At 32.0% G+C, this 24801-nt stretch overlaps 1 protein-coding gene, 1 long non-coding RNA gene and 1 pseudogene across 2 annotated transcripts; 2 read left to right on the top strand and 1 right to left on the bottom strand.

Annotated features, from left to right (window-relative positions):
* Positions 1-6431: 6431 nt before the first annotated feature.
* CYP707A4 (cytochrome P450, family 707, subfamily A, polypeptide 4) lies at positions 6432-9301 on the top strand. Its single transcript, XM_048121778.2, has 9 exons — positions 6432-6767; positions 6847-7171; positions 7380-7529; positions 7619-7867; positions 7955-8044; positions 8254-8332; positions 8459-8565; positions 8737-8855; positions 8978-9301. Exons 1-9 carry the CDS (start codon positions 6559-6561, stop codon positions 9084-9086), a joined length of 1437 nt encoding a protein of 478 aa, XP_047977735.1. The 5' UTR covers positions 6432-6558; the 3' UTR covers positions 9087-9301.
* Positions 9302-20753: 11452 nt separating this feature from the next.
* Positions 20754-21673, top strand: LOC125223685 (ethylene-responsive transcription factor ERF109 pseudogene; annotated as a pseudogene).
* Positions 21674-23598: 1925 nt separating this feature from the next.
* On the bottom strand, positions 23599-24342 carry LOC125217982 (uncharacterized). The gene is made up of 3 exons (XR_016136815.1): positions 24268-24342; positions 24101-24157; positions 23599-23991 (listed from the first exon to the last, which is right to left on the bottom strand). It is a non-coding gene; the product is annotated as an uncharacterized LOC125217982 (long non-coding RNA).
* Positions 24343-24801: the final 459 nt, after the last annotated feature.

The following is a 24801-nucleotide window of genomic DNA, read 5'->3' on the forward strand; positions in this document are numbered from 1 at the left end:
ATCCATGACTGAATTTTCAAAATCCTTATGCTTTAAGTTACATGAAAACGATACACATCTCCACCTCATGTATAAGGGAATAATGAATTTGACTGAGAGGAAAATAAAAAAAGAAAATGTGAGCTAAAGAGCAAAAAAAAAACGAGTGAGAAGAATAAAAAGACAATGTGATCTATAAAACAAAGAATCGTAACGAAATTTGTAACAGCTTAGGTGATGATGCTTTGGGATCTTATGTCACACTCCTCCTATCTTAACAGAATCATATCCAAGAAAATAAAAAAGCGCCGTGCCGTACTAATTCAGTTACCACCGTTCCCCACCTACTTGTCTCAATATATGGACTATTAATCTTCCAAAAACATTTAATATTAATATTACACTAAAAATGGGACACACATGTACAAATACGAACTTATATATAGTTTGTACGGAATATTTCTTTAATAGTAGCATTTGTTAATGCAAACACAATCAAATCTAAGCAAAATAATCCCACCATCACTTACATGTTTATAAGATTATTTATTTTGTTGTGAGTGTTCGAGTAGGAGAGTCTCTCCATTCAAAGGAAGATAGACATTTTTCTTGAACTGGCATAAGATTTCATGTATTAAGTAGAGAGATGATAAATTAAAATAGTGAATAAGTGTTTCTTCTTTTAGTAATAAATTATTTTGATAGAGACAAACAAGAAATGAAAGTGAATCATGTTGATTAGAAGAAAGGGAATACTAAGAAAAATCATAAGATGGAATGGAAAAAATTATTGGTAGGGGTTGTATATCTAATATTCTGGTATACTAATATTTCTAGGAGGAGCCGTGGAGGCGGGAGGTAATGTGGCAGGATGCACCCAGGTGCGCCTTGTCAGGCTCTCATCCCTAACTTTTTCACTATTTTTCTTACATGCCCTACCAAAAATGCACTACTAAATCACGATTGGTTTTTCATAATTGATCAAATTATCAGTCTAATGAATCGTGGTGTTGGTAATTTAAATGATTTATTTCTTATTTTTTGGAATTGGCGAAGAAGATATGGTTGGAATATTACACCTTACACCTATTGATAAAAAGGTGATATCATTATCAACTCGTCATGGAGTCAAGCATAAATCTTTATTGCTATTAATTTATCGCATCTTCTATTGTATAAATGATGATTCCATAGATACGGGATCAGATTTTACAATGATTGATCTTAATAAAAAACAATAGAGGAACCAATCTGGCATTTTTTATCGCTTTCTGATAAAATTATGGGGGCAAGATCAAGTAGAAAATTTATATCCCTTAATATAGTACTATACTCCATTATTTCATTGAAGACTGATCTTTGTATGAATTTGTGATTATTATCATCAAAACATGTAGCATTTCACGTGATAGATTAGGGATTTTTTTTTTTTTTTTTTATCTTAGTTGGTTTGCTCTGTCGACTGTCATTAGAATAGAGATAGATATAGGTATGTAGAGGTAGAGCTAGGGAGCACTGGTGTCCTTCCACCACTTACAAGGTATTTCACGTATTTTTTTACCTTGTGTTTTCATATGACATGTATAATATAAATAACAAGGTGATAATGCAAAAAATATTAGTGAATGATGTAGATAAATTTCAGCGGAGCATTATGCACTATTTATTTTGCACTAATATAGACAAAGACCGTCCATAATGCAAAATAAACTATCTATAATGTAAACCGTCTATGTTATTTTGTGTATAATGCAATCCCTGAAAATTTATCTACAATAATTGTCTATATTAGTGTAAAATAAACTGTGTATAATGTAAACTTCCATGTTATTTTATGCATAATGCAATTCGTAAAAATTTATCTACAATGTCCACTAATGTTTTTTTTCATTATAGCATTGTTATTTTTTGTACTTAATACGTGTCACATGACGGTACGAGGTTGAAAGTATATTATGAATTTAAGATTAGTTACTAGTACTTATTTTAAGCACCGTCCTATGATCAAATGAGTGTGTTGGATCCGTATTATTTATGATAATGGTTCTCTCACAAATCATATCCATATAAAAATAGCAAACACAAGTTTATAAAAAGTTTATGAATTTGTTGATGTTAAATTTAGTTTTCAAAGAAATAAAATAAAAGTAATATTACTAGGTCAGCATTGAATGTGGTTTTGATATTTCGAAGGGGTTAGAATCACACATAGTGACTAACGTTTGAGTTAAATAAAAATTCCATTTAGTTTCGACCAATAAAATGAAAGGATTGATGAGAATACACAAATGAGGTAAAGAGGAGGCGCCGACATGTTGCGAAATCAGGAAAACTGTGCTCGCTACTGTGCTCCCGCCCATACACAATGACGTCCTACTCGGGGACCAAGACACGTGTCGTATGCGTATACGCTAATTGCAAGTACATGGTGGGCCCTCAGTCGCGAAACTTCACAATCCGGCCATCACCGACTGTTGAGCCGCGATGTGACATTTGTGGCCGTTGGATCTAGAAAGTGGGAGCTGATCCCCTGTGTGAGTGAGCTGGCATGCTTTTCCACGGCGCCGGCTTTCAAAGATTCGTAAAGATTTACACTCTATTGCCCATTCTCTTTTCTATTTACCGGTTTAGGTATTGTTATTTAGTTTTTGTGTAACAAAAAATAACATTATATGTACTAGCTACAATTTATTAAATACAATTATCTCTTAATTTACTTATTTTTAGGAACATGCTAATTACAGCTCTTTATAACGAGATAGTTAAAAATAATTTTAATTTCTAGTGTACAATTGTCATTCCCACCCAAATTTTTTACTTATACATTAAATCTACGAGATAAAATAAAAAAATTATAAAAATTTACTCATATATCTGGATCGATTTGAACTTAACCATCCATATAGCATCCCTGTGAGTTATGATCAGATTTATAAATTGTGATGAATCAAATCTATGCAAGATATGGAGTATCAACGTAGGTGAACCGTCATTGAAAACTGATATTGAAAAAGATAATGTGGAGTATCATATGATACAAATAAGATCATCTAGAATAATATATTTCATGTTTTTAAAATTAAATTGTATATCTCCTTAGATTTTGTTTTATAAAAATATTAATAACAAAAACGAAAATAAAGGGATGGTGTGAAATAACACTAATTAACTAACTACAAACTGCATTAATTAACATAGCTAGGTACTACAACATTTAAATCGCACATCAAATATAGTTTGTGTTTGTGTAAATGCATTCAGAGCGAAGCCATAATTTTTACAATGAAATCCAAATTTAAATTGTGGAGTGTTTTTTTTTTTATTTCGTCGGCAGAAGTAGTTGTGGCATTAGCGGTAAAAGTAGTGTCAGTGTCAAAAAGAACAAATGTTGCACTGTCATTATTGCTATTAATATCAAATTTCCTTCTGATTAAGTAGTATTAAAACTCCATATATATAATGCATTTCTTTTTTCTATCCATATGTTATTAATCATTCAAAATTTACATATTATTTCGATATATTTTCCTAGCATCCTTGATCAGATAATTTTTCGAAAATATTCACGGTAAATGATAAGGAAATGGATTTAAAATATATTTTAGAATAAAGAACCATATTTTAAAATTAAACTCATTATTAGTATATGATATATTTATGCATGTAATATAAAATAAAATAAGGTAAAACAAGACAAATAATTAGTAAATCATTATGGACTAAAAAACAAATGACTAAATGAATAACAAGTGAAATATAAATTAATATTTTGAACAATGTGACATAAATTATAGGGTAAAATGAGATACGTAATAAGAAAAATAAAATTTATAATGTAAAACAATAAAGAACATGAAAATAAATAATGGGATTCCAGAGCATCAATCTATGGATGATGCTATCGGTGCAGTAATTTGTCTCTATACAATAGACAGATATATTGTAACATCTTCAAATATTATAACTAAACATTAAAAATGTAGTAGTTAAAAGAAATTCTATAACGACCTTCTATAAACTAGAGTTTTCTAAGATACAATAAGTGTAAAAAGGAAATTAATAGTAACAAATATTCTATGACATTCGATTCATCGTTTAGTAAATGAAATTTGTGTAAAGTCAATCCACCTGTAAATCGCAGAGGAGAAAAGATTGGATTTTTGCTAGGAGTTTCAAGAAATTGGTGCCCTAGAAAATTCAGTGACAATGATATTATATTACAGCATTTAGTTATTACAAAAATAAAATAAAATCAGTGATTAATTAAAACCTTGAGAATGGATTTTGTATTTCATGTTATTATAACATCTAAATCAAAATGCAAAGATACTATCAATATATTGCTAAAATGTACTACTATTAATTAGCCATACTGAAGTTTGATGGTTTCACATTTTCCATCTCATATTTTTGTTTCAAAATTGCTATTTACAAAAAAATTGTATGGCAACGTCATTGATTATATAATGTTCATACATACGATATTATTGAGAAATCGACATCTAAAATATTAAACTAGATAAATATAAACTCGTTGAGTGAACTATAAAGATAGTCCATGGACTATGCGTTTATCTCGCCAATGAACCCTGGACTTTAAAAATATCCTCAGACAACCCTGAACTAAGCGTTTATCTCGAAAATGGTCTTTTTTCACTGTTTCGTGACGAAAATACCCTTTTAGGGGGGTTTGGAGGGTTTGAGTAATTTGGTCTTTTTACATTTTAAATCTGATATTATTTCAGTTATATACTAAATCAGATATTATTTCAAAATTATCGTTCTTCTTCCCTTTTGTCATCCTTCACTTTGTTTCTTTATTTCAATATTAGATTTAATTTTATAAAATTAAATTTCAAATTTTAATTTTTAAATATCAATAATTTTTTTAATTATTAAAAATACTATTAAAAACAAATTAATAGTTTTAATCAATATTTGATAGTGTCTAATATTTAATCAATAAGGTACGACGACACCTTAGATTTAATCAATATTTAATAATTTTAATCATAAATAGATCATATAACACGATTTATTCCGAAATAAATATGCATCTAATGTATAGGAGAATTTGACTAAAAATATTATGAAGTTGACTAAATCGTGTTATATGATCTATTTATGATTAAAACTACTAAATATTGATTAAAACTAAGGTGGCGTCGTACCATATTGATTAAATATTAGACACTATCAAATATTGATTAAAACTATTAATTTATTATTTAATAGTAATTTTAATAATTAAAAATATTTATTGATATTTAAAAATTAAATTTTAAAATTAAATTTTATAAAATTAAATCTAATATTGAAATAAAGAAACAAAGTGAAGGATGCCAAAAGGGAAGAAGAATGATAATTTTGAAATAATATCAGATTTAGTACATAACTGAAATAATATCAGATTTAAAATGTAAAAAGACCAAATTGCCCAAACCCCCCAAAATCCCTAAAAGGGTATTTTCATCACGAAAAAGTGAAAAATGACCATTTTCGGGATAAACGCTTAATCTAGGGTTATCTGGGAATATTTTTAAAGTCCAGAGTTTATTAGCGAGATAAACACATAGTCCGGGAACTATTTTTGTAGTTCACTAAAACTCTTTTGACATGAATCGACATATTGAATTCTAAGAAGAAACCGGAAAACTTTTTGAATGAGGCGACTATAGTAACCGTCATTTAATTTAATAGTACTATTAAAAGTCAAACTCCACCATGCATATATAGACACACACGATGAAATTCAAAATTATGACTCTAGATTATTCAAGACTAGATACAAAATTATCAAATTAATCCCTCTTCTATAATTAAATTTATTACTCACACTATATATTTGATTGACCTCCCGTCACCATCCCATGGATTTCATTTATCTTCAATTGATTCAATTCCACTCTCGTATATATCTAGTTTTACAATCATATAAATATTTGATGGAGATAATATCAAATTATACATTCAACCAAAGATTTATAATCAAAGACTTGTAAAAAATAAATATTTATTTTACCACTGTGTGAAACGTCAAAACTCACGAGTTAAGACTAATTATACATACATAATATCATTCCGAGATTAACTAACTAACATATCTATGTGATTAAACTACATTAATAAAGCTCAATTATATCTAATACGTAAAATTAAACACTACCTATCTCTTCTATATAATGTATGAGTCATCGAATAAAAGTTACTATCTCAATGAGACACGACTCTATAAAAAACGAAACTCCGACCTTATAAAGTAAAAGTGGTCCACATCAACATTGATATGCATGAATCCTACCACAAAAATGGTGGGTGAAAGACCTCCCCTAAGGTTTGGGTAATTAAACTCCCTAACTCAAGAAGATGATCAATCACTATCAACCCCCTCCCCCTCATTGTGCCTATAAAAACAAACCAAACTCCCCACTCATTCCCAAGGTTGCATTTAGAGAGTAGAGAGAGAAAGCCCCGCCCCACGCGCACACAAAACAATTTAACTTCTCCCGTCCATCGTCAAAATCCTAGCTCCGTCCCCCTTAACAAGTGATTTATTAAGAAAGAAGCCTCATAATCTTGATGCAAATGGACAAATCCCCTCCCACAATCATCTACATCCTACTCTTTCTAGCCACTCTATTGTATTACATCTTCTCCAAAAAACACACCAAGAAGCACAAATTGACACCAAAACTACCTCCAGGCTCAATGGGATGGCCTTACCTCGGAGAAACACTTCAATTATACTACAAAGACCCCAACATCTTCTTCTCCGACAAGCAAAAAAGGTACAACTATATATAGAAATATACATATCTCTCTTTCTATTTTTCCTCTTTCTTTCTATAACATGATAATTAACTATAGGTATGGGGAGATATTCAAAACACACATATTGGGGTGCCCGTGCGTGATGCTTGGTGGGCCGGAAGCAGCACGATTCGTGTTGGTGACGAGCGCTGATTTGTTCAAGCCTACCTACCCGAAGAGCAAGGAGAAGATGATCGGCCCCTCCGCCCTCTTCTTCCACCAAGGCCAATACCATTCCCAAATTAGAAGGCTTGTTGTCAACTCTCTTTCCCCTCAATCCATCAAGAGATTCATTCCTGGGATTCAAGCCTTAGCCATCTCCACAATCGATTCTTGGGCTTCTACTCCACACCCCATCAACACCTTCCAACAAATGAAAAAGGTACATATATATATACTCTTTCCTTTTTCTTTTTTTCTTTCTTTCTTTTTTCCATGCACGCGTCTTAATTATATCTGAAGAGTAAGTTTTCAAGAAACTACTGGAGTTATTTTTTTTTTATTTCCCCTTATACATATTTTTGTTGTGCTAATTAAAATAATTTTCTGGCTCCGCCACTGCTGACAGTAACAAACAACCCTTTTTGTAGTTCTCATTTGAAGTGGGGATTTTAGCGATCTTCGGGGAGTTGGAGAGAGAGAAGAAAGAAGAGTTGAAGAAGAACTATTGCATAGTGGACAAAGGCTACAACTCCTTCCCCACAAACCTACCTGGAACAGCCTATCACAAGGCTTTGATGGTAAGAAAAAACACACTTTAAAACAACACAAAAATATGCAATATTACTTCCATAAATGGTTCAACTAACTAAGAAAATGATGAGCAAAGGCAAGAAGGAGACTGAGCCAAATACTAGAGGAGATAATAAGCGAGAGGAAGGAGAAGAAGTTGTTAGACAATGACTTGTTGGGACATCTTCTCAACTTCAAGAACGAGGATGGGGAGACGCTAAGCGACGACCAGATCGCAGACAACATCATCGGAATACTGTTTGCAGCTCAGGACACAACCGCAAGTGCATTAACATGGATTGTCAAATACCTAACCGACCATCCCAAACTATTACAAGCTGTTAAGGTGTATTACTATTTCTGTAATTAATTAAGGTTCCTAACTTCTAGTATCTTCTAGTTACTAATGTTGTCTTAATATCTCTATGCACAGTCTGAACAGAAAGAAATCTATCTGGCAAATGAAAAGGGCAACAAGGGCTTGACATGGACTCAAACAAGAAGTATGCCACTTACATATAAGGTATAATTATATTATATATATAATGTATAGTGCCTCTCCGTACATATACGATACTCCCTAGTGAGATGATTTAGTAGAATCTGGGGCCCACTTACCAAAAAAAATGAAATGAGAATTTATTCTGATGCATGATCAGACATGCATGTATGTTTAGTGAATGATAATGATTGATTTGATGATACAGATTTATCTAATATTTACTTTTATAGGTGATATTGGAGAGCTTAAGGATGGCAAGCATTGTGTCTTTTACTTTTAGGGAGGCTGTGGTTGATGTAGTGTATAATGGTAAGATTTTATTGGAATATTTTTTTTTTCTTGTTTTTTTGTATTTTGTTTTTGTATAATTAATTTTTGTGGGGTTACAAATATGAGGATGTTTCGAAGAATAATAGTGACGATTTGTTTTGGCAGGTTATCTAATTCCAAAAGGGTGGAAGGTGATGCCATTATTCAGAAATATTCATCACAATCCTGAATTTTTCGATGAACCACAAAATTTTGACCCTTGTAGATTTGAGGTATGAAAATTGATACTCCATTTAAAATAGCAAAATAATTTTTATATATATGTTTGTCGACAAAAATTCCATACGGTTCTAGATGAGTGACATAAATGTGGAAGTCCTTTTCTTTTAATTATTTGAGGTGGAATTTTATTAAAACTTTCTTGTGGTGGACATGGGATGCAGGTTGCTCCGAAACCCAATACATTTCTGCCATTTGGCACCGGGGCCCACTCCTGTCCGGGAAATGAGCTGGCAAAGCTTGAAATCTTGATTTTGATTCATCATCTGGTCAACGAATTGAGGTAAGATAAATTTCAATTCAATTTGTTTTATACCATGTTTAACTTTTCTACTATAATTCAAAGAATATTACAAAAGTAAAATGTGTATAAATTATCTAATTTAACTTATTTTTTGAGTGCAGGTGGGAAGTGGTGGGCCCACAAGATATGGTGGAATATAGCCCGTTTCCGGTTCCTCATAACGGGCTTCGGGCCAGATTTTGGAGGGAGCCCAATACTCAAGAAAATTAAGATTTAGAAGTTAGAATTTAGGCAAGTACAAAAGATAGCACCTAACAAATTAAATGTGTTACCCATCTATGTACCCCAGAACCCTGTTTATTTTTTTAGAATTCACTAAGGGTTCAATATTAATGTATTATTATGATAATGGGGTCTTGTACTTATTATTTTTACGCGATATTAATGTGAAAATAATTAGAATATCATAAGGATTAATTTTTTTAGCACAAGTCGAGTTATGTCATGGATTATATTGAATTTTGTACGAAGCTCGTGAGTTCGCGTTACTTATGCAATAAAACAACATGTACATACATCCAAACAAAATTCGAATTAAACTCCTTCAAGTCGTGTGACAGCATGGTCTATTTGGTGGCTTAGGAACAAAATTGTTTTTGAGAAGATTGTCTGTTGGTAAACTGAGAATTAAGAGACTCTTACTGTGGACGCTAGGTTCATGGGCTAGAGGATGGTGTCCAGAGTTTCCCTTTGTATCGGAGCAAATATATGAGGAGTTGAGTCGGGTTAGAAGATGGACTGACATCAAGCATAAGGCTAAGGTTGCAATCAAAGACCTCTAAAGAGGTTTGTCTGGCCCTTGGTTTGTTGTAAAGCTTTGTTAACCTTGCTTGCTTGGTGGTTAGTTGCTTGTGGTGTGAGTCTTGGGCGTGGTTGTATGCCTGTTTTTGCTTTTGGTTTAATTTTGGTACTTGGTTTTTTTCATGGTTTTGGTTGGTTTGTACTTTTGTTAGGGTGTTGTTATTGAACTCTTGCTCAACATTTTCTGGTTTGAGCCTTTTATTTATATATAAAAAAAAAAGTTGCGTCATAGGTATATGATATATTTATCGTCAAACGCCCAAAAGTATATATCTATGTGGGTGATCCAAATTAATATTATGTGATCCAAACTCACCTTTAAATATAATCGATATGAAAAACACAAAACACAATTTCACAACCTATATTTTCAACGAAATTCAAAGTAGTATTGTTAAATTGTTAATTCATGAGCTTGATCCAGATTGACGAAATTAAGGGGGGTATATTTTTAGGCCTAGATGGATACTAATGGGTTTAGGAGTAGGGTTTGACAGCTGTTTGTTTAAATATTACTAGTATGTTGTGTAATGAAAATTATAGTTTAACATTGCCTTAAACATAGATAAGATGAGTGTTCTCTACAATACGAAATTACTGTTGTTAATTATGTGAGCATGGAGAAATCACAGTTTACGTTATTAATTATTCAAGCAATGAATAAATCATATTGTACCGATTATAATAATTTACTTCACATCACATGCACGTCACCAAAAAATCATCATCAATCATAAAATAGAAAAATATGTAGTACTACCAATTTGAACATTCAATAGTTTTATCCGATTTATCTGATTTTGCCTCGAATTTATGATTTTCTGCGGTTTTACTATGGGTTCACAACACAAAAATAAAAGTTGAAACTAAAATCGAACTGTATAACCTATTATAATGGTTCCAATTCAAACCGTGAATGTTGGTTTCGATTCAAAAGCCATAACAAACCGGTTCACGGTTAACCAAGAAACCATAGCAATCATTGAGTTGGTTAAAAATTGGGTTGATGTGAAAAAAAAAAGAGAGAAGTGCCTTGGGTCCAAGGGAAGTTTATTTTGAGTAAATGCAGAAAGTATAGGTGAGTCCCACAAAATAGGTATTGCAAATTGTGACCACCATTTTCGTGTTGATTTTTAGGAGCCTATGTACATCCACCGCCACCACGTGATGTTTCGAACCCACATTAAATCATTTCACTTCGTTTTATTTTGAAAACTATATAACAGTGCCAGTATCATTAATGGCAATAAAAATATAAAGTGATAGATTAGATAAAAACGAGCTAGTATCTATGGCTCCATGAAAATATCTCCTGATTTCTTTCCCAATTTGAATGGCCATGCATCATGCCTACTTTTATATGAATTTTAAATTAGTTCAATTAAAAATTGTTTTTAAAAATTCATACATGGCCGGTTTTTGTTCAAAATCATAGGTCAGAAGGTGTGATAATTAGTACTCCTATGAGGATTTAAAGTAATCATACCCAAAGTCAAGATCAACCCCCTATAATATATATTGGTGGATGAATCTATATCACTCAACCACGCCTCATAGGTTAATTAGAATGATCGTTTTTGCAAATGTTTGATACTTAATTACATAATTAAATTTGAAAATTTTGGGTATCTAAAATTTCTAAAAGATTACGTATATGTTAAATATTAGTACTATCTACTTATATGAACGAATTCCGAACATATGAAAGAATTATTTTAGATCATTCAAACTTTAAAATCATTATTACTAAATGATCACTGTTTTCAGTACAATTAAAAAATGTAAATAGAACTATTGAGAATTTGAGGGTGTCCAAATCAAGGGCAGACATCATAGATTGATGTAGTGTAAGATTGGACATTTTGTACAAATATGATACATTCTCTCGAATTAACGATCAATCTTCACCAATATACAAAAAGTACATTAAAAAGAAGTTAAGATGCATTAGTTACGCATGACATGTGTTCAAATAGCATGTTATATATTTAGACATGAAATCTAAGTAAATCCTTTTTATGGTTCTAAAATTCCTATAAAAATATGTAAAAACATTATCTATTTATATAAAAGAATTCCGAACCTATTTTTCTTTAACGGCTTCGAAAGAATTATTTGAGATCATTCAAATTTTCAAATCATGATCACTGAAATATCATTGAATTAAAGATGAGATTATATCTCTATGACTAGTTAAAAAAATTAAATAGTACTGTAGTTTACTACTCAGCTCCGTCCCATCATAAATTAAACACTCATTTTGAAAAAAAAAATTTACTTAGTTTAAGTGAAAAGAGACTTTAATTATTAAACACAAATACACAATATAATTTTCCCAAACGAGTGCTTAAGAAAAGCGTCTCCTCTCGCTTATAGACTTAGTGGAACGGATGGAGCATATTACTGAGAATTTCAAGGTGTCCAAATCAAGTCAAACATCATAAAACATTAGAGATGTCAATCGGGCTAACCCGTCCGGATTCGGGCCAGCCCACTCGGGTCGCCAGGCTATTTGGGTGCGGGCCATTCGGGTTATGGATTTTTCGGGTCATAATTTTAAATCCTAACCCTAACCCGTCGGGTTTTGGGCTAACCCATCGGGCTATTCGGGCCTAAAAGCTTTCGAAAATAATCTCTTGTATCAAAATTTTCTTCTATAAAATAATTTTAAATTTTAGATATTTTTTTCTTTTTAGTTTAGTATCATATAAAATCTTCAAATTTTCATAGTTTTGTCCAATAATACTTGAAAAGAAGCCTTTCATCTCGATCAACTACAATATAAATTAAAGCTTGTGTTCGTGTATTTATTATGGCATTGTTCGTAACTAATTCTTTATGAAAATTAAAAGTCATATCTTACATGAATCATTATTAAAATTTTCTTAATTTTGTCTTGATTGACTTTGGTAGCGGTAAGACACTAGTGGCAGATGATGGGACGATGCAATAATGAGTTGAGATGGAACTTGAAAGTTGATATTGTGGGATCGAGTGGAAAAGTGTAGAATGAAGATTGAATAAGACTAATGATTGTGTAGAATGAAGATTGAGAATTCAAAAATATAAAAAATCCCTAAAACTTAATATTTTATAAAAAACTCACAACCCATCGGGCCAACCTGTTTAACCCGTCAACCCATTCCGGCCAACCCGTTTAGCCCGTTTTGTATTCGGGTAATAAAATTACAGCCCTAACCCGCTCATATTACCGGGTTGTTCGAGCCGGCCCACGAGTTTCGGGTTGAATTGACATCCCTATAAAACAATGCAATTCGAAATGATGTGGTGGTGTAAGATTGGATATTTGATTAATTTTCTAAATTTTGATAATTCATCTCGAATTAACGATTCGAATTAACGATTGATCTTCACAAATATACAAAAAGTACATTTAAAAGAAGTTAGGATGCATGGGTTACGCATGACATGTGTCACATATAACATGTAATGTCGTTATATATTTGGACATGAAATCATAGTGAATCCTTTATATAGTTGAGAAATTCCCATTAGAAAAATTAAACTATGATAAATTTATTAAATATTATATGTGTGTATATATAGTTGACGTTTGAAGAATTAATAGTTACTCATTTTGAATTAACTAATATGTATCAAATATTATTTCACTCTAATTAATTATTCTATCAGCTATATATATCACCTAAGCATTAACATCTATGTTGTTAGGCAAACAAAGACAATCACAAAAAGGTGCAGAATTTATGTAACAAATGATATGTGCCCACGTTTCGAGCAAGTACAAGTTTATGATATTTTGCAAAATGTAACTAAATTGTACTATAACGTCCAGAAAGCACTAGAATATTTGTCACTACAAAAAAAGAATCGGAGGACACTTTTTAATGCTATTAAGGACGTTAATTTGTGTTTCTAATACTACCAACGCTGTATAAAATGTCTTTATTGTTAGTGTCTGAACTAAAATTAAGGAACACAAATAAAGGCATTCTAAAAAAGCAAAGATTAAGATTATTTTCTCTCAACTTAGGAACTCTTTTTTTTTCACTATATTGTACTATGATATAGTAGTACTTTAATTTCAATTATTCCATTTCATTTAACTAATTATAGGACTAATTCCTATAACATGTATGGTACGTACATCAACACAAATTACTAACAATTTTTTTAATTCTCGATCTTTTTCCTTTTCGTAATTAAGTTCTAAACTACTGATTAAACATGAAATATTATACCTGGAGAAAAAGAAATCATTTAATCGCCTTGCAGCTAGACCAATTATATTGCTTAGCGTCTTTTTTTTTTTAATTTGATTTAGTTAACACAGCAACCATCAAAATCAAGTCGGTTTAGCTATAGTGACATGAAAATAACAAAACCTAACATACCAGCCAAGTGACAATGACAAAGGCAAGTACTAAACTGTCCACATTTAATAAAATCAAGATAAGTCGAACAAACTAAGATTTTACTCAAACAAATTGACTAATTTCTAAAGAAATAATTAGTGATTAGCATTATATATGTTTAAGACAAATTAAATAATAGTAGCATAATAAGGCCACTTACAGTGATTTGATGAGAGAGGGAGGTGATCACTAAATTGGGCAATGAACACGATTAAGATTTACAAGAATTTTAGGAATAATTCTGTACTAATCTGGTTTCTATATAAGGAAATTATACCCCTATTATTTTCTAGAACTGTCTACATGTTTCGTGCCATGGATGATGTTTTGTCTTAATCTTCATTTACCACCCTCAAATCTCTCGATTATACTTGAATTTAGCATTTATAAAAAATGCTAAATTGATATATTTATTTTTAAAAAGAGTTGTTCAGAGTAAAAGTAATAAGTTTAGTTATTAAAAATGAAAGTTTTGGGTGTGCTTGCGAAGGAGAGGACTATAGTAGTGTTTCTCGATGCGCTTCAAAAGTCAAATTTTGGAATTATAAAGAAAATCAAAAGTCGTGATAATTAGTGAATTAGATGACATTATGGGGCTAGAAAGTCATGATCAGATATGTAACGTTTTCATTGAGCGTCACTTAATTACGAGTATATGATATTAAAATATTATGAAATACATATTAATATATAAAAAAAAACTAATCGAAATAAAAATAAAGACACAGTTACTATGACATTTTTTAAAATAACCACAATTTAGGAAGGCAAAAGAAATCATCCCAACATTGAGTAAAATTAAACGGAGTCTATGACATTTCCATTTGTGTCCCATAACCGAACATAAAAATAAAAACACAATATTATTCTTTTGTTTTAATAAGAGTCTAAGACATTTCTATTTGCGTCCTCTAATTTTAGTTGGAAATCGATTATGATGATGTGTTTAAAGGTTTGGTTGGACATGGTATATTTAATTATAAACAAAAATTAGAATTTTCTTAATTGTGTTAATTAAAAAATATCCTCAACCATTTTTAGTGTATTTTGGACAATTATTTTATTTAAAAAAATACAAATATATCAAAATTCATGAATTTTCTTCCTCTATACATGTCTCATTTTGCTATATTCTTTTACTACGCTAAATAATTTATACTGTCCCAGGATATGTAGAATCTGAAATATGAGCTGGTCGGACACTATACTTGATATTTTTATAAAGTACGTTAAATTATGTAACAATGCCAATTATTTTGCGAAAAATACATGATTTTGAGTGACTGAAAAACTAGTGTGGCAAAATTTCATTTGATTACATAATTTACATGATTAATCATTATTAAAGTCAGCATATAACGACTTTTCTGTTGACTAAATTTCATTTGATTACATAAAATATCAATGTCATGTAACCCTCTCTTATTAATTACCACTGCAAAACAACAATATGATTTGTTTCTTCCTTGTTGAAGGAGCATAAATGAGATCGATCTTGTGTTTTGCCTTTTCTGATTTTTTTTTTCCTTAATTTTAATTTGTTTGGTTGAGGAGTGTTTTGGCGTGCGTTTTGCTTGAAATTTCTCGTTCAACTTAGAGCTGTTGTGAGACCACTTATTTATGGTTGATGAGGTTGATAGATAACGACAGACACAGTGTGGTGCTCTATTAGCTTCTGTTTTTTTGTGTTTGCCTGCTATTCTTTTCTATAATAATTTTGGATGGAATATGTATTTGTTAATAGACTGATTCATTTTTATTTGCTATTATTTATGAATTATTTTTATAATATTGGTCACTAATTTTGGTTCTAAATGTTTTTTTATTGGAAATATGTAAATATATTCAAAGAGAGTTACTCATATTCGGACTCGAATCATCAAGCTGGGCTGGTTTGTCAATATAGGCCCAAACAATTATCGGGCTGGTCTAGACCAAAGAAACACACTGTACTTTATTTTATGGGCCAGAATAAGGTTGGAAAAAGTTAAGCCTCCTAAAATGAGATTTTGAGTTTTGAATTTAATGTTCCTACTAAAGCAAATTATAGTAATGTTTTGGTGTGTATACATTACAAAACTTGCGTCACTTTTTGATTTTGTATATCAACTTTGAGAGCATTCAATAAATTATTTAATAATTAATTACATCTGATCTTTTGAACATAATGGATTCTGGTAAATGATTGTGCTCAAATGGATATGCAAGAAATCGGTGATAAATAAAATGATGTCATTGCGTCGAATTCCTTTTCCACATAAATCTTCTAGTATAAGACTATAACTGCAAAATAGGATAAAATACAAATAACTACTTAAAATTTACTACTACTATAATTAATGCTGAGAATTTGAATAAGTTGCGCTTGATTGAAAAAAATGACGTGATATCCAGTAGTTCGTACCCAAATTGGTTATCCAAATGGGTTAGAGTCGTACCCAATTGCAAAAATTATATGGGTCTGAAACAAGATTTTTCATTTTGGCCCAATGAAACTCTCCTTATATTGATGAGTTTACAATTATACTCCTAGTAAGGGAGGTTTTACATGGAATTGTATTATACTCCTTGTCCCACAGTAACAGCCATATTTCGTCATTTTGATTTATTCCATAATAAAAATCATATTTTACTTTTTACCATAAATAGTAAGTAGGTCTCACACTCCACTAACTTACTTCACTCACATTTTATTATAAAAAAGTGGCCTCATATTTCACTAACTTTTCTAATCCACTATTCTTTACTTTGCTTAAAACCGTGGCCACAACAAGAGTGACACCTATTATGGGACGAAGGGAGTACTCTGTATCTCCAGTTTTAGAAATTTCTATTGAATTTGGTCTTTCGTGCAATCATGGACCTCACATTTGGTAGCACAAATCCTACAAATTACGTCTTCATGGATTTGTAATTGTGCGTATCCAAAGCTTCCTTCGCTAACACTTATATGTTCTTGCATTGATCCAGAATTTGACGACTAGATATAAGAACGTGTCTAGGGGGTGTACGGGGCTCCGCCAAAATCACCTCGGGCGAACGACACTTAAGGGTGGCTTGGGCCGCAAAGTAAATATTTTACTTTGTCGTTTTAATCTTACTTAATTAAAAGGCTTTTGATATTTTAATACTTCTTTCGATTCTTAAAAATATAAAATTTTGAAGAACATGTGTTTGAATGCACAATTGGTAAAGTAAGAGAGAAATAAAAATAAAAAATACAGTAATTAAAGTATAGTTAGTGAAGAATGAGTCTCACTTGATTATGGAGAGAAAAAATTAAAATAGTTAATTAATAATTTACTTACAATTTTAAACCAAAAGTTCTTCATTGTATTTTATAAATTAATGGGAAATGAAATGTTGGAATTATCACTTCGAAAATATCTTGCTGCTAATTAGCTTCCTTGAAGTACGACGTTGATGTTGAAATGTAGGGCGAACCTACATACTCCTTCATAACTTAAGACAATCTGAGTATCATGTAATGGTACGTGTATTTTCCGTGTGGTTTATGTATTGGACTAATTGTGGGTCAATAGCATGTCTAATTTTACCTTACCACTATTTCCGGCAAGTGTTGTGTACCAATTCAAGATATGTTTTTGTTATTGGGTGTGTAAACACATTTATTTCATTCCAATTTGTAACTCAAAATGGGGGACCTACACCCATTATATAACATTGATTTTATCCAAATATATGGTCTTGAAAGACTAATTCAATGTCCAAATATAGTTACTACTTTAGCGGTATTGTATTTCGAGATGACTAACGACAAGAAAATGTGGGTCGGGCGGGTCCACTTGTTCCTATCGGGTGTGTCAATAGTAAAAATAAAGTAGAAAGGTTTCTTTGTTGAAGCCAATAATTTCATTATGAGGATTTCCTATAATTCAAAAGAGAGAAAATACTCAATTACAAGCAAAAGTTTTGAGTTTCATTAACAATTATTGGAAAGGTGAAACAATTATGGTAAAAGTTTTAGTGTCTCACTATCTACTATTGTAAAAGTGGATATCATTTCTTAAACTTTTCCATATTCATTCTAGTTTTTTAATAAGAAAGGATATTGACACTTAAATTCAGAAACTCTGGCTTTAATTCTGATATTTCACATAATTTTTAATCATAAACATTATATTTTGTTTTGTTGGATTACAAACGCATCTCATATCGGATGAAGTGAGAGAAGTTGGAAGCTATGTTATCCAACTCCAATTAATTTGAGGCTTTTTGGAGTGATTCTAAAATAAATCCATGCGGAATTCCGCTCCACCTAAAAGTCTAAAACAAGCAATAAAGTTCGTAGGATCAACCAGATTTAGACTAAAGTTTGTGATTTTATGGATCAATATCCCTTTTGAAAAATACTTCATCCGTCCCACAATAAAGTCACATGGTGCTATGTCGGTCTGGCCCACAATAAGAGTCACATTTCACTTTTACCATAAATGGTAAGTAGGTCACACAATCCATTAACTCGCACTCACATTCTATTATAAAACTAATATAAATAATGAACCCTATATTCCTTTAACTTTTCCAACCCACTATTCTTACATTTCTTTAAACCCTTGCTCACATAAAATGTGACTTATATTATGGGACAGAGGGAGTACAATGAAGATTCCAATGAGAAATAATACTATAAAAGAAAGTGGTAGAAAATGAGAGTGGATTAGTGGGATCCATTTTAATATAGTTCTCCCTCAGTCTCTGCTTAAGTGAAAAGTTTCTATTTTGGCACAAGAATTAGGTAGTTGTGTTTAGTGAATTAAATTATTAATTGTAAAGTAAGAGAGTAAAGTAAGAAAGAGGAAGAGAGAATAAAATAGATAAAGTAAAAAAGAGAAAAAAAAAGAGAAAAGAATAAAGTAAGAGAAATGATAAAGTAGGAGAGATAAAATGATAAAGTAGGAGAGATGAGTGAGTTGCCAAAAAAAGAAACGGCATACTTATGTTGAGACGCATAAAAAAGGAATAAGTCTCACTTAGGTTTGGACGGAGGGAGTTATAATTTTATAATAAAATAATGTATGTGGAATGAGCTAGTGGAATATAAAGTTTATCCACCATTTATAGTCAAATTGAGAGGTTCCTTATCATTGAAATGACTAAAAATAAATCGGAACTTCTAATAGTGGACAAAGGGAATATACCAATTCATGCATGATTCATGTTGAGTATCGATGTTGACCAAAGTGAACTTTATAAAGTCATTGATGGCTTTTCGTGAACTTTTACGATATTTTCAGTAATACAACCATTTGTGAAATATGACATGATTCAAAGCATACGCGCCGGTATTTACATAACTTAAATTAAAGCAAAATCAATCACCACAAACTTTCTCGAACAGCCACATAAATTGGACGGTGGTCCCATTGATTAGATCTATAGTTTATGTTAATTAAATATTCACAATTCATAACCAAATTATCGTATTACTCCTATTAAACTCTAACCATTGCCGAACTCTATATTGCCCATTTACACCATTGCTGAACTCAAATAGTCTTAAATTTCAGGTACTTATAATATTAATTTGAAAAGTCCATTCTATTAACCTGAGTATATATTTTCTTTCCTTTTTGCAAAGGTTACGATGCCACAATATTAAATTTATAACCGACTTCTCAGTTACAATTAAACAAATTGCAAGGGATTTATCGTATGGATACAAATTAACTAGTACAAATATATATTTTGCAATTTCGATCGAAAACACTTGAAGGAGCTTTAGTAAACGTTGTTTTCAAAAATATTTTTCACTAATATTTATCATCTTATAATATTTAATGTACTCTTACTTCTAATAAATTTTATTCTGAAAATAATTGTGAAATTATAAAATCATGAATCAAAAGCACGTTCTATTTTATAAATGAGTTATCACTTTTTCAATAGATACCGTTTCGAAAATATGAAGATAGTACAGTTGTTTATTAAAGACAAAATTTTAATAGATCTTCATGGTATAATACCTGGATGTGCGTACCAAAATGCTTCAAATAATCAGAAACCACCTGGGATTTTAATTGGGCAAATTTAATAGTAACATTAGTAATGCTACAAGTCAAAAACTAAAACATTTGAATTCACATTAACAATATACTTATTTTATATACTCCCTCCGTTTTCATAGTAATAGAGTCATTTTCTTTTTTAGTAAAAGTCAACATATTTTTCCACATCTATTTTACTCTCTCTTATTTTTTCCTATATTAATCTCTCCACCTTTTTTCATTTTCCAATTTATTCTCCCTTTACTTAACTCACCTAACACAATTTTTTTTAATCTTCGGGTCAAAAAGAAACGTGTCCATTACTATGGAACGGAGGGAGTAGTAGTTTTAAATATAAAGTCAACCAGTATTAAAAAAAATTATAAAAAAACAAAAACACTTAAAAAAGAAAATGAGTCTGGGTGAAAAGAAGAAAGCAGTGTTATCCTAAGTTAGTTAAACGTAATTGATGAGGTCAGGTGTTGGTCCACATAGAGAGTCAATATTAGCGTGTTCACACTCTAGAAGGAAGCCAAGTGAGCACACGTGCCAACAAAAAAACAATACTCTATCTGAAGTTTCATTCCAGTCCGTGTAAAACTAGCGTAGTAGAGTGTGAGCTGGCAAAACTATCAACCACATACATATATATACTCATCTCCCCCTTTGACTTGTTTTCCTCATTCAAAACCATTCCCACAATTCTCACACATACATGCAGATTTCAAACAAGCAAAACAGGTCTGCGCCGCCACAGCGCCTCTCTTATGAGGAAGAAGCCTCGGTAATGGTGGCGGCGTTGAAGAATGTTATCACAGGAGAGGCGAATCTCTCAAACGCGGCTAATGACTTGTATTCCGGCGATGGGGTCTTCTCTGTTCCGGGCGATATGGAGACGTGCGGATTCTGCGGGATTAAAGGGTGCTTGGGGTGTAATTTGTTTAATGAGGAGAAGAAGGCGCCGGCGGGGAAGAAGAGGAAGAAGAAGAACTACCGGGGAGTGCGGCAGCGGCCGTGGGGGAAATGGGCGGCGGAGATACGGGACCCGCGGAGGGCGGTGCGCGTCTGGCTGGGGACGTTCGAGACGGCCGAGGACGCGGCGCGGGCGTATGATAGGAAGGCCATTGAGTTCCGCGGGCCGCGGGCCAAGGTCAATTTCCCCTTCTCGGACTACACCGCGGCTGCGGGGCCCTCTGCTTCTACTGCTGCTGAGAGCTCGATGAGCTCTCAGCACAAGCGGAAAGCGGAGAGGGCGGTTGACGCCCCTCCCAACAAAATTAGTAGTAAACAGGGGATTTGGGAAACGGGATCGAGCAGTAAAAATCAGAGTGATAATATTTGGGATTTGACGATTGGGGAAGAAGAGATGGAGCAGTGGCTGGTGATGATGGATTTCCACAATGCCGATTCCTCTGATTCTGCTAATGGCGGGAATGTCCAGTGCGTGTAGTCATATTCAATATACAGAATTCAGTTTTAAATAGATAGCTGGTTTGAAGATTTTTTTATTCAAACGCTTCCTATATTTTTTTTTCTTTCTAACGAATAAATTTATATTGTTTAATTAATGAATACATATATATTGATTTAATTAGTTTGTCACCGCCAAATATTTCCTATAAACCATGCAAAACACAACAAATAAAAACTATCAAGGACGCATCTCTCTTCACGAATATGGTTATTAACATAAATAAAAGCTAAAAAAGGTAGTAAATATGTCAACTTGAAACCGTAAACAACATTTCATCAACATGTTTCAAATAACGCAATTTTTAAAGTTTCAAATAGAAGTTAAAAATATGAACTTTTCCAAATGCTTATTCTGTTCCAAGTTCAACCGCACAGCATTATCTTGAAACTAGGATATTAAAAGTGTGAAATTAAGTTGAAAAGTTGAAAACGAGTAGGACAAGCAGTAGCAATCGAACAACGATGGATACATATTCCATCTGACATGTCAGCCTTAATTAGACTTGTTCTTCCTAGGAATAAGATATTCGGAATTTCACACGTTTTCCCAAAAAGGCAATACTTTAACTTACTTAATCGAATCATGTGCTTAATTAGAGTGAGCTGAAATGCTGATCTCAATAGAAAAAGGTAACCACATTTAACACGTGATCAAAAAGCAGGTGGATTTCCCAAGCACTATTGTTGTAACTTGTAAGCCAATCCAAAACGGTAAAATTTGCTGTCATGTCATCTAATGAAAAATTAGAAGAATAACTCCCTCAATCAAGACATGTGGAGCAAACAATTTCTTGTGTCCAGATTGAACATTGGCTATATCAAACCAACCAAAAATAATTTGGGGAACACCGCAGTTGATTGAGGGAGAAGGAGCAAGGAAGAAGAAGTCGAACGGGTGTGCACGAACCCAAGTGTGTCACGAGTTTTAAGAAATGTTAAGAAAAGTAGGTGAAAAATAGTTCCCACTTGTATACTATTAGTTTTAAATGAAATGTGAGTGAAATGAGTTTGTGGAAGGTGGGACCCCATTACCATTTATGGTAAAAGTGAACCGAGACTCTTATTCACGGACGGACTAAAATATTGAAAAACGAGACTCCTATTCACGGACGGAGGGAGTACTATTTAATTTATGATTCTTCCTTAAACGAACAACAAAGATAAGTAAGAGCTATGTTTGTGGAGTAATATTTATTCGAACTAGCAAACCAAATTTCAGAAAATTTTAATCTATTCATTTTAATTAGTTGGTACTATAGCCTGACTTTTAATATAAAAAAAAATCAATTATAGTACTACAACAAAAATAACATCTAAAGACACTTTTTTTATTAAGTTAGGGACGCTAATTTATGTTGTTAAATATATCACCGACGCTTTAAAAAGCGTCCTTAGTGGTGGTGTGCCAAAACAAGATAAGGACGCAAAATGTAAGGGTCGGTGAAATAATTTTGAGACGCTTTTTAAAAAGCGTCCTTAAAAAATCAACTTAGAGACACTATTAAAAAGTGTCCCTAAATACAAATTAGAGACACTTTTAAGAAAAGCGTCCCTAAATTCTAATTTTAACAATACTCTAAGATGATATTCCAATCTAAGGTGATATCCCTAAATTAGTACTCCCTAACGCGACCCTAGTTGTCGACAAATGTATAGGTTTTTGCTAACACGAGGGAGAAAAACAGTTGGGAAAAAATATTGAACAAATTATCTCAGTCACATTTTTGTTCTAGTTGGTAGTGAAAGCTAAAATAATGAATTACAATTTCTTACATGTAAATATGTAATCAATGTCATGTACTTAGTCGTAGCAGTTCAAATAAGATTACAACAATCTATTTGTCTTATGATTCAATATAACCAGCAACTCCACTGCAAAACAAAAACAGAGGATGATCAATTAGCACAATATAGAAAAGCAAAGGGTTTAAAGTGTAAAGGTGCTTCTGATCTATGTTAAATCCTTAACATGGCTAAATGAATGACTATAATTGATCCTATAGTTTTTGAAGAAAAATAGAAGCCATTGGAAATTACATGAAATCCAGAGGTCACAAGATCGCCATGCAGCAAATAGAAGCATACCAAGTATAGCTGAAAAAAAAACAACACTCCAATACTTTTGCCAATGCAAAGCATCCATCCAACAACCGACTTTTCTTCCGTGCTTCCAAAAACTCAGCCAACATATAATTTTTCAAATCACAAGGCAATTTCAGATAAAACATATAGTAGTACTATATCAGGAACTTTTATTTCAATAAACTATTTAAACTGGAAAAAAAAATGCTCACCTGATTGGTAGAAAATTCAACAATGTGTTGAGCTGAAGGTTTCACAATAATCTCATTCACACTATCAGATGCTTCAAAGTCTCCTTTGCTTAGTCCACCATATTGTGATGGAGTTTCCTCAACAAAAATATATCTGTTCCCACTTCCCACAAAGCTCTCATATTCAATTTTTAATAATAACTACTCATATATATGCAAAAAAAAAAATTAACAGTTCATGAAAAATCAATGTAATGTCAAATAATTCATACCTCTCAACGATCTCCATCACCATCATTGCCATATTGTGTTGTGAGCTAGCACATCATCTGCACGTGCGAAGATGTGATCCCAATTACTAAATAATCAACCTATAAAATGCAGGTTGTTTTAGCCTAAATAAATATCCAAACATGTATAATCATGATCTAAAATGTACCTCAAGAATGAAACCATTGGGTATTTTCCAGAAATGAAGAAGATCTGAAGTGGTATGTTTTTCTTGTACCACTAGCACTTGTATGGAACGAGACAGTAAATTTCTTCACATTGATCAAAGGGTTAGTATGAAGTACTTAACACACAGATACTAGTAGACATATTCAAACATGTGTAATCAAGAGCACTAAAAATGTACCTCAAGAATTAAACCAGTGGGTATTTTCCAAAGATGAAGAAGATCTGGAGTAGTATGTTTTTCTTGTACCACTGAGGCAGTAAATTTTGCATCAAGAGAATAGCAGGGGAAACTCATAACAGGAAAATAAAAATTGCATATGAAAATGATAAGGAATAGATCAAGTTTCCCATGGGAAAAAGATGGTGCAACTGAAATATTTTTTTGCAGAACTGAGGCATGTGCACATAATAGAGAACTAATGTAAGAATTGTGACCTATTTAGTTCAAATATAAGATGATTGTAGCAAATATATATTTACCTCATCTTTATGATTGATTACAAAGGAGCCAACT

This window comes from Salvia hispanica, chromosome 1 (assembly GCF_029641045.1).
Source record: "Salvia hispanica isolate PSC_SH4W2 chromosome 1, Shi_PSC_v1, whole genome shotgun sequence".
Taxonomy (NCBI): Eukaryota; Viridiplantae; Streptophyta; class Magnoliopsida; order Lamiales; family Lamiaceae; genus Salvia; species Salvia hispanica.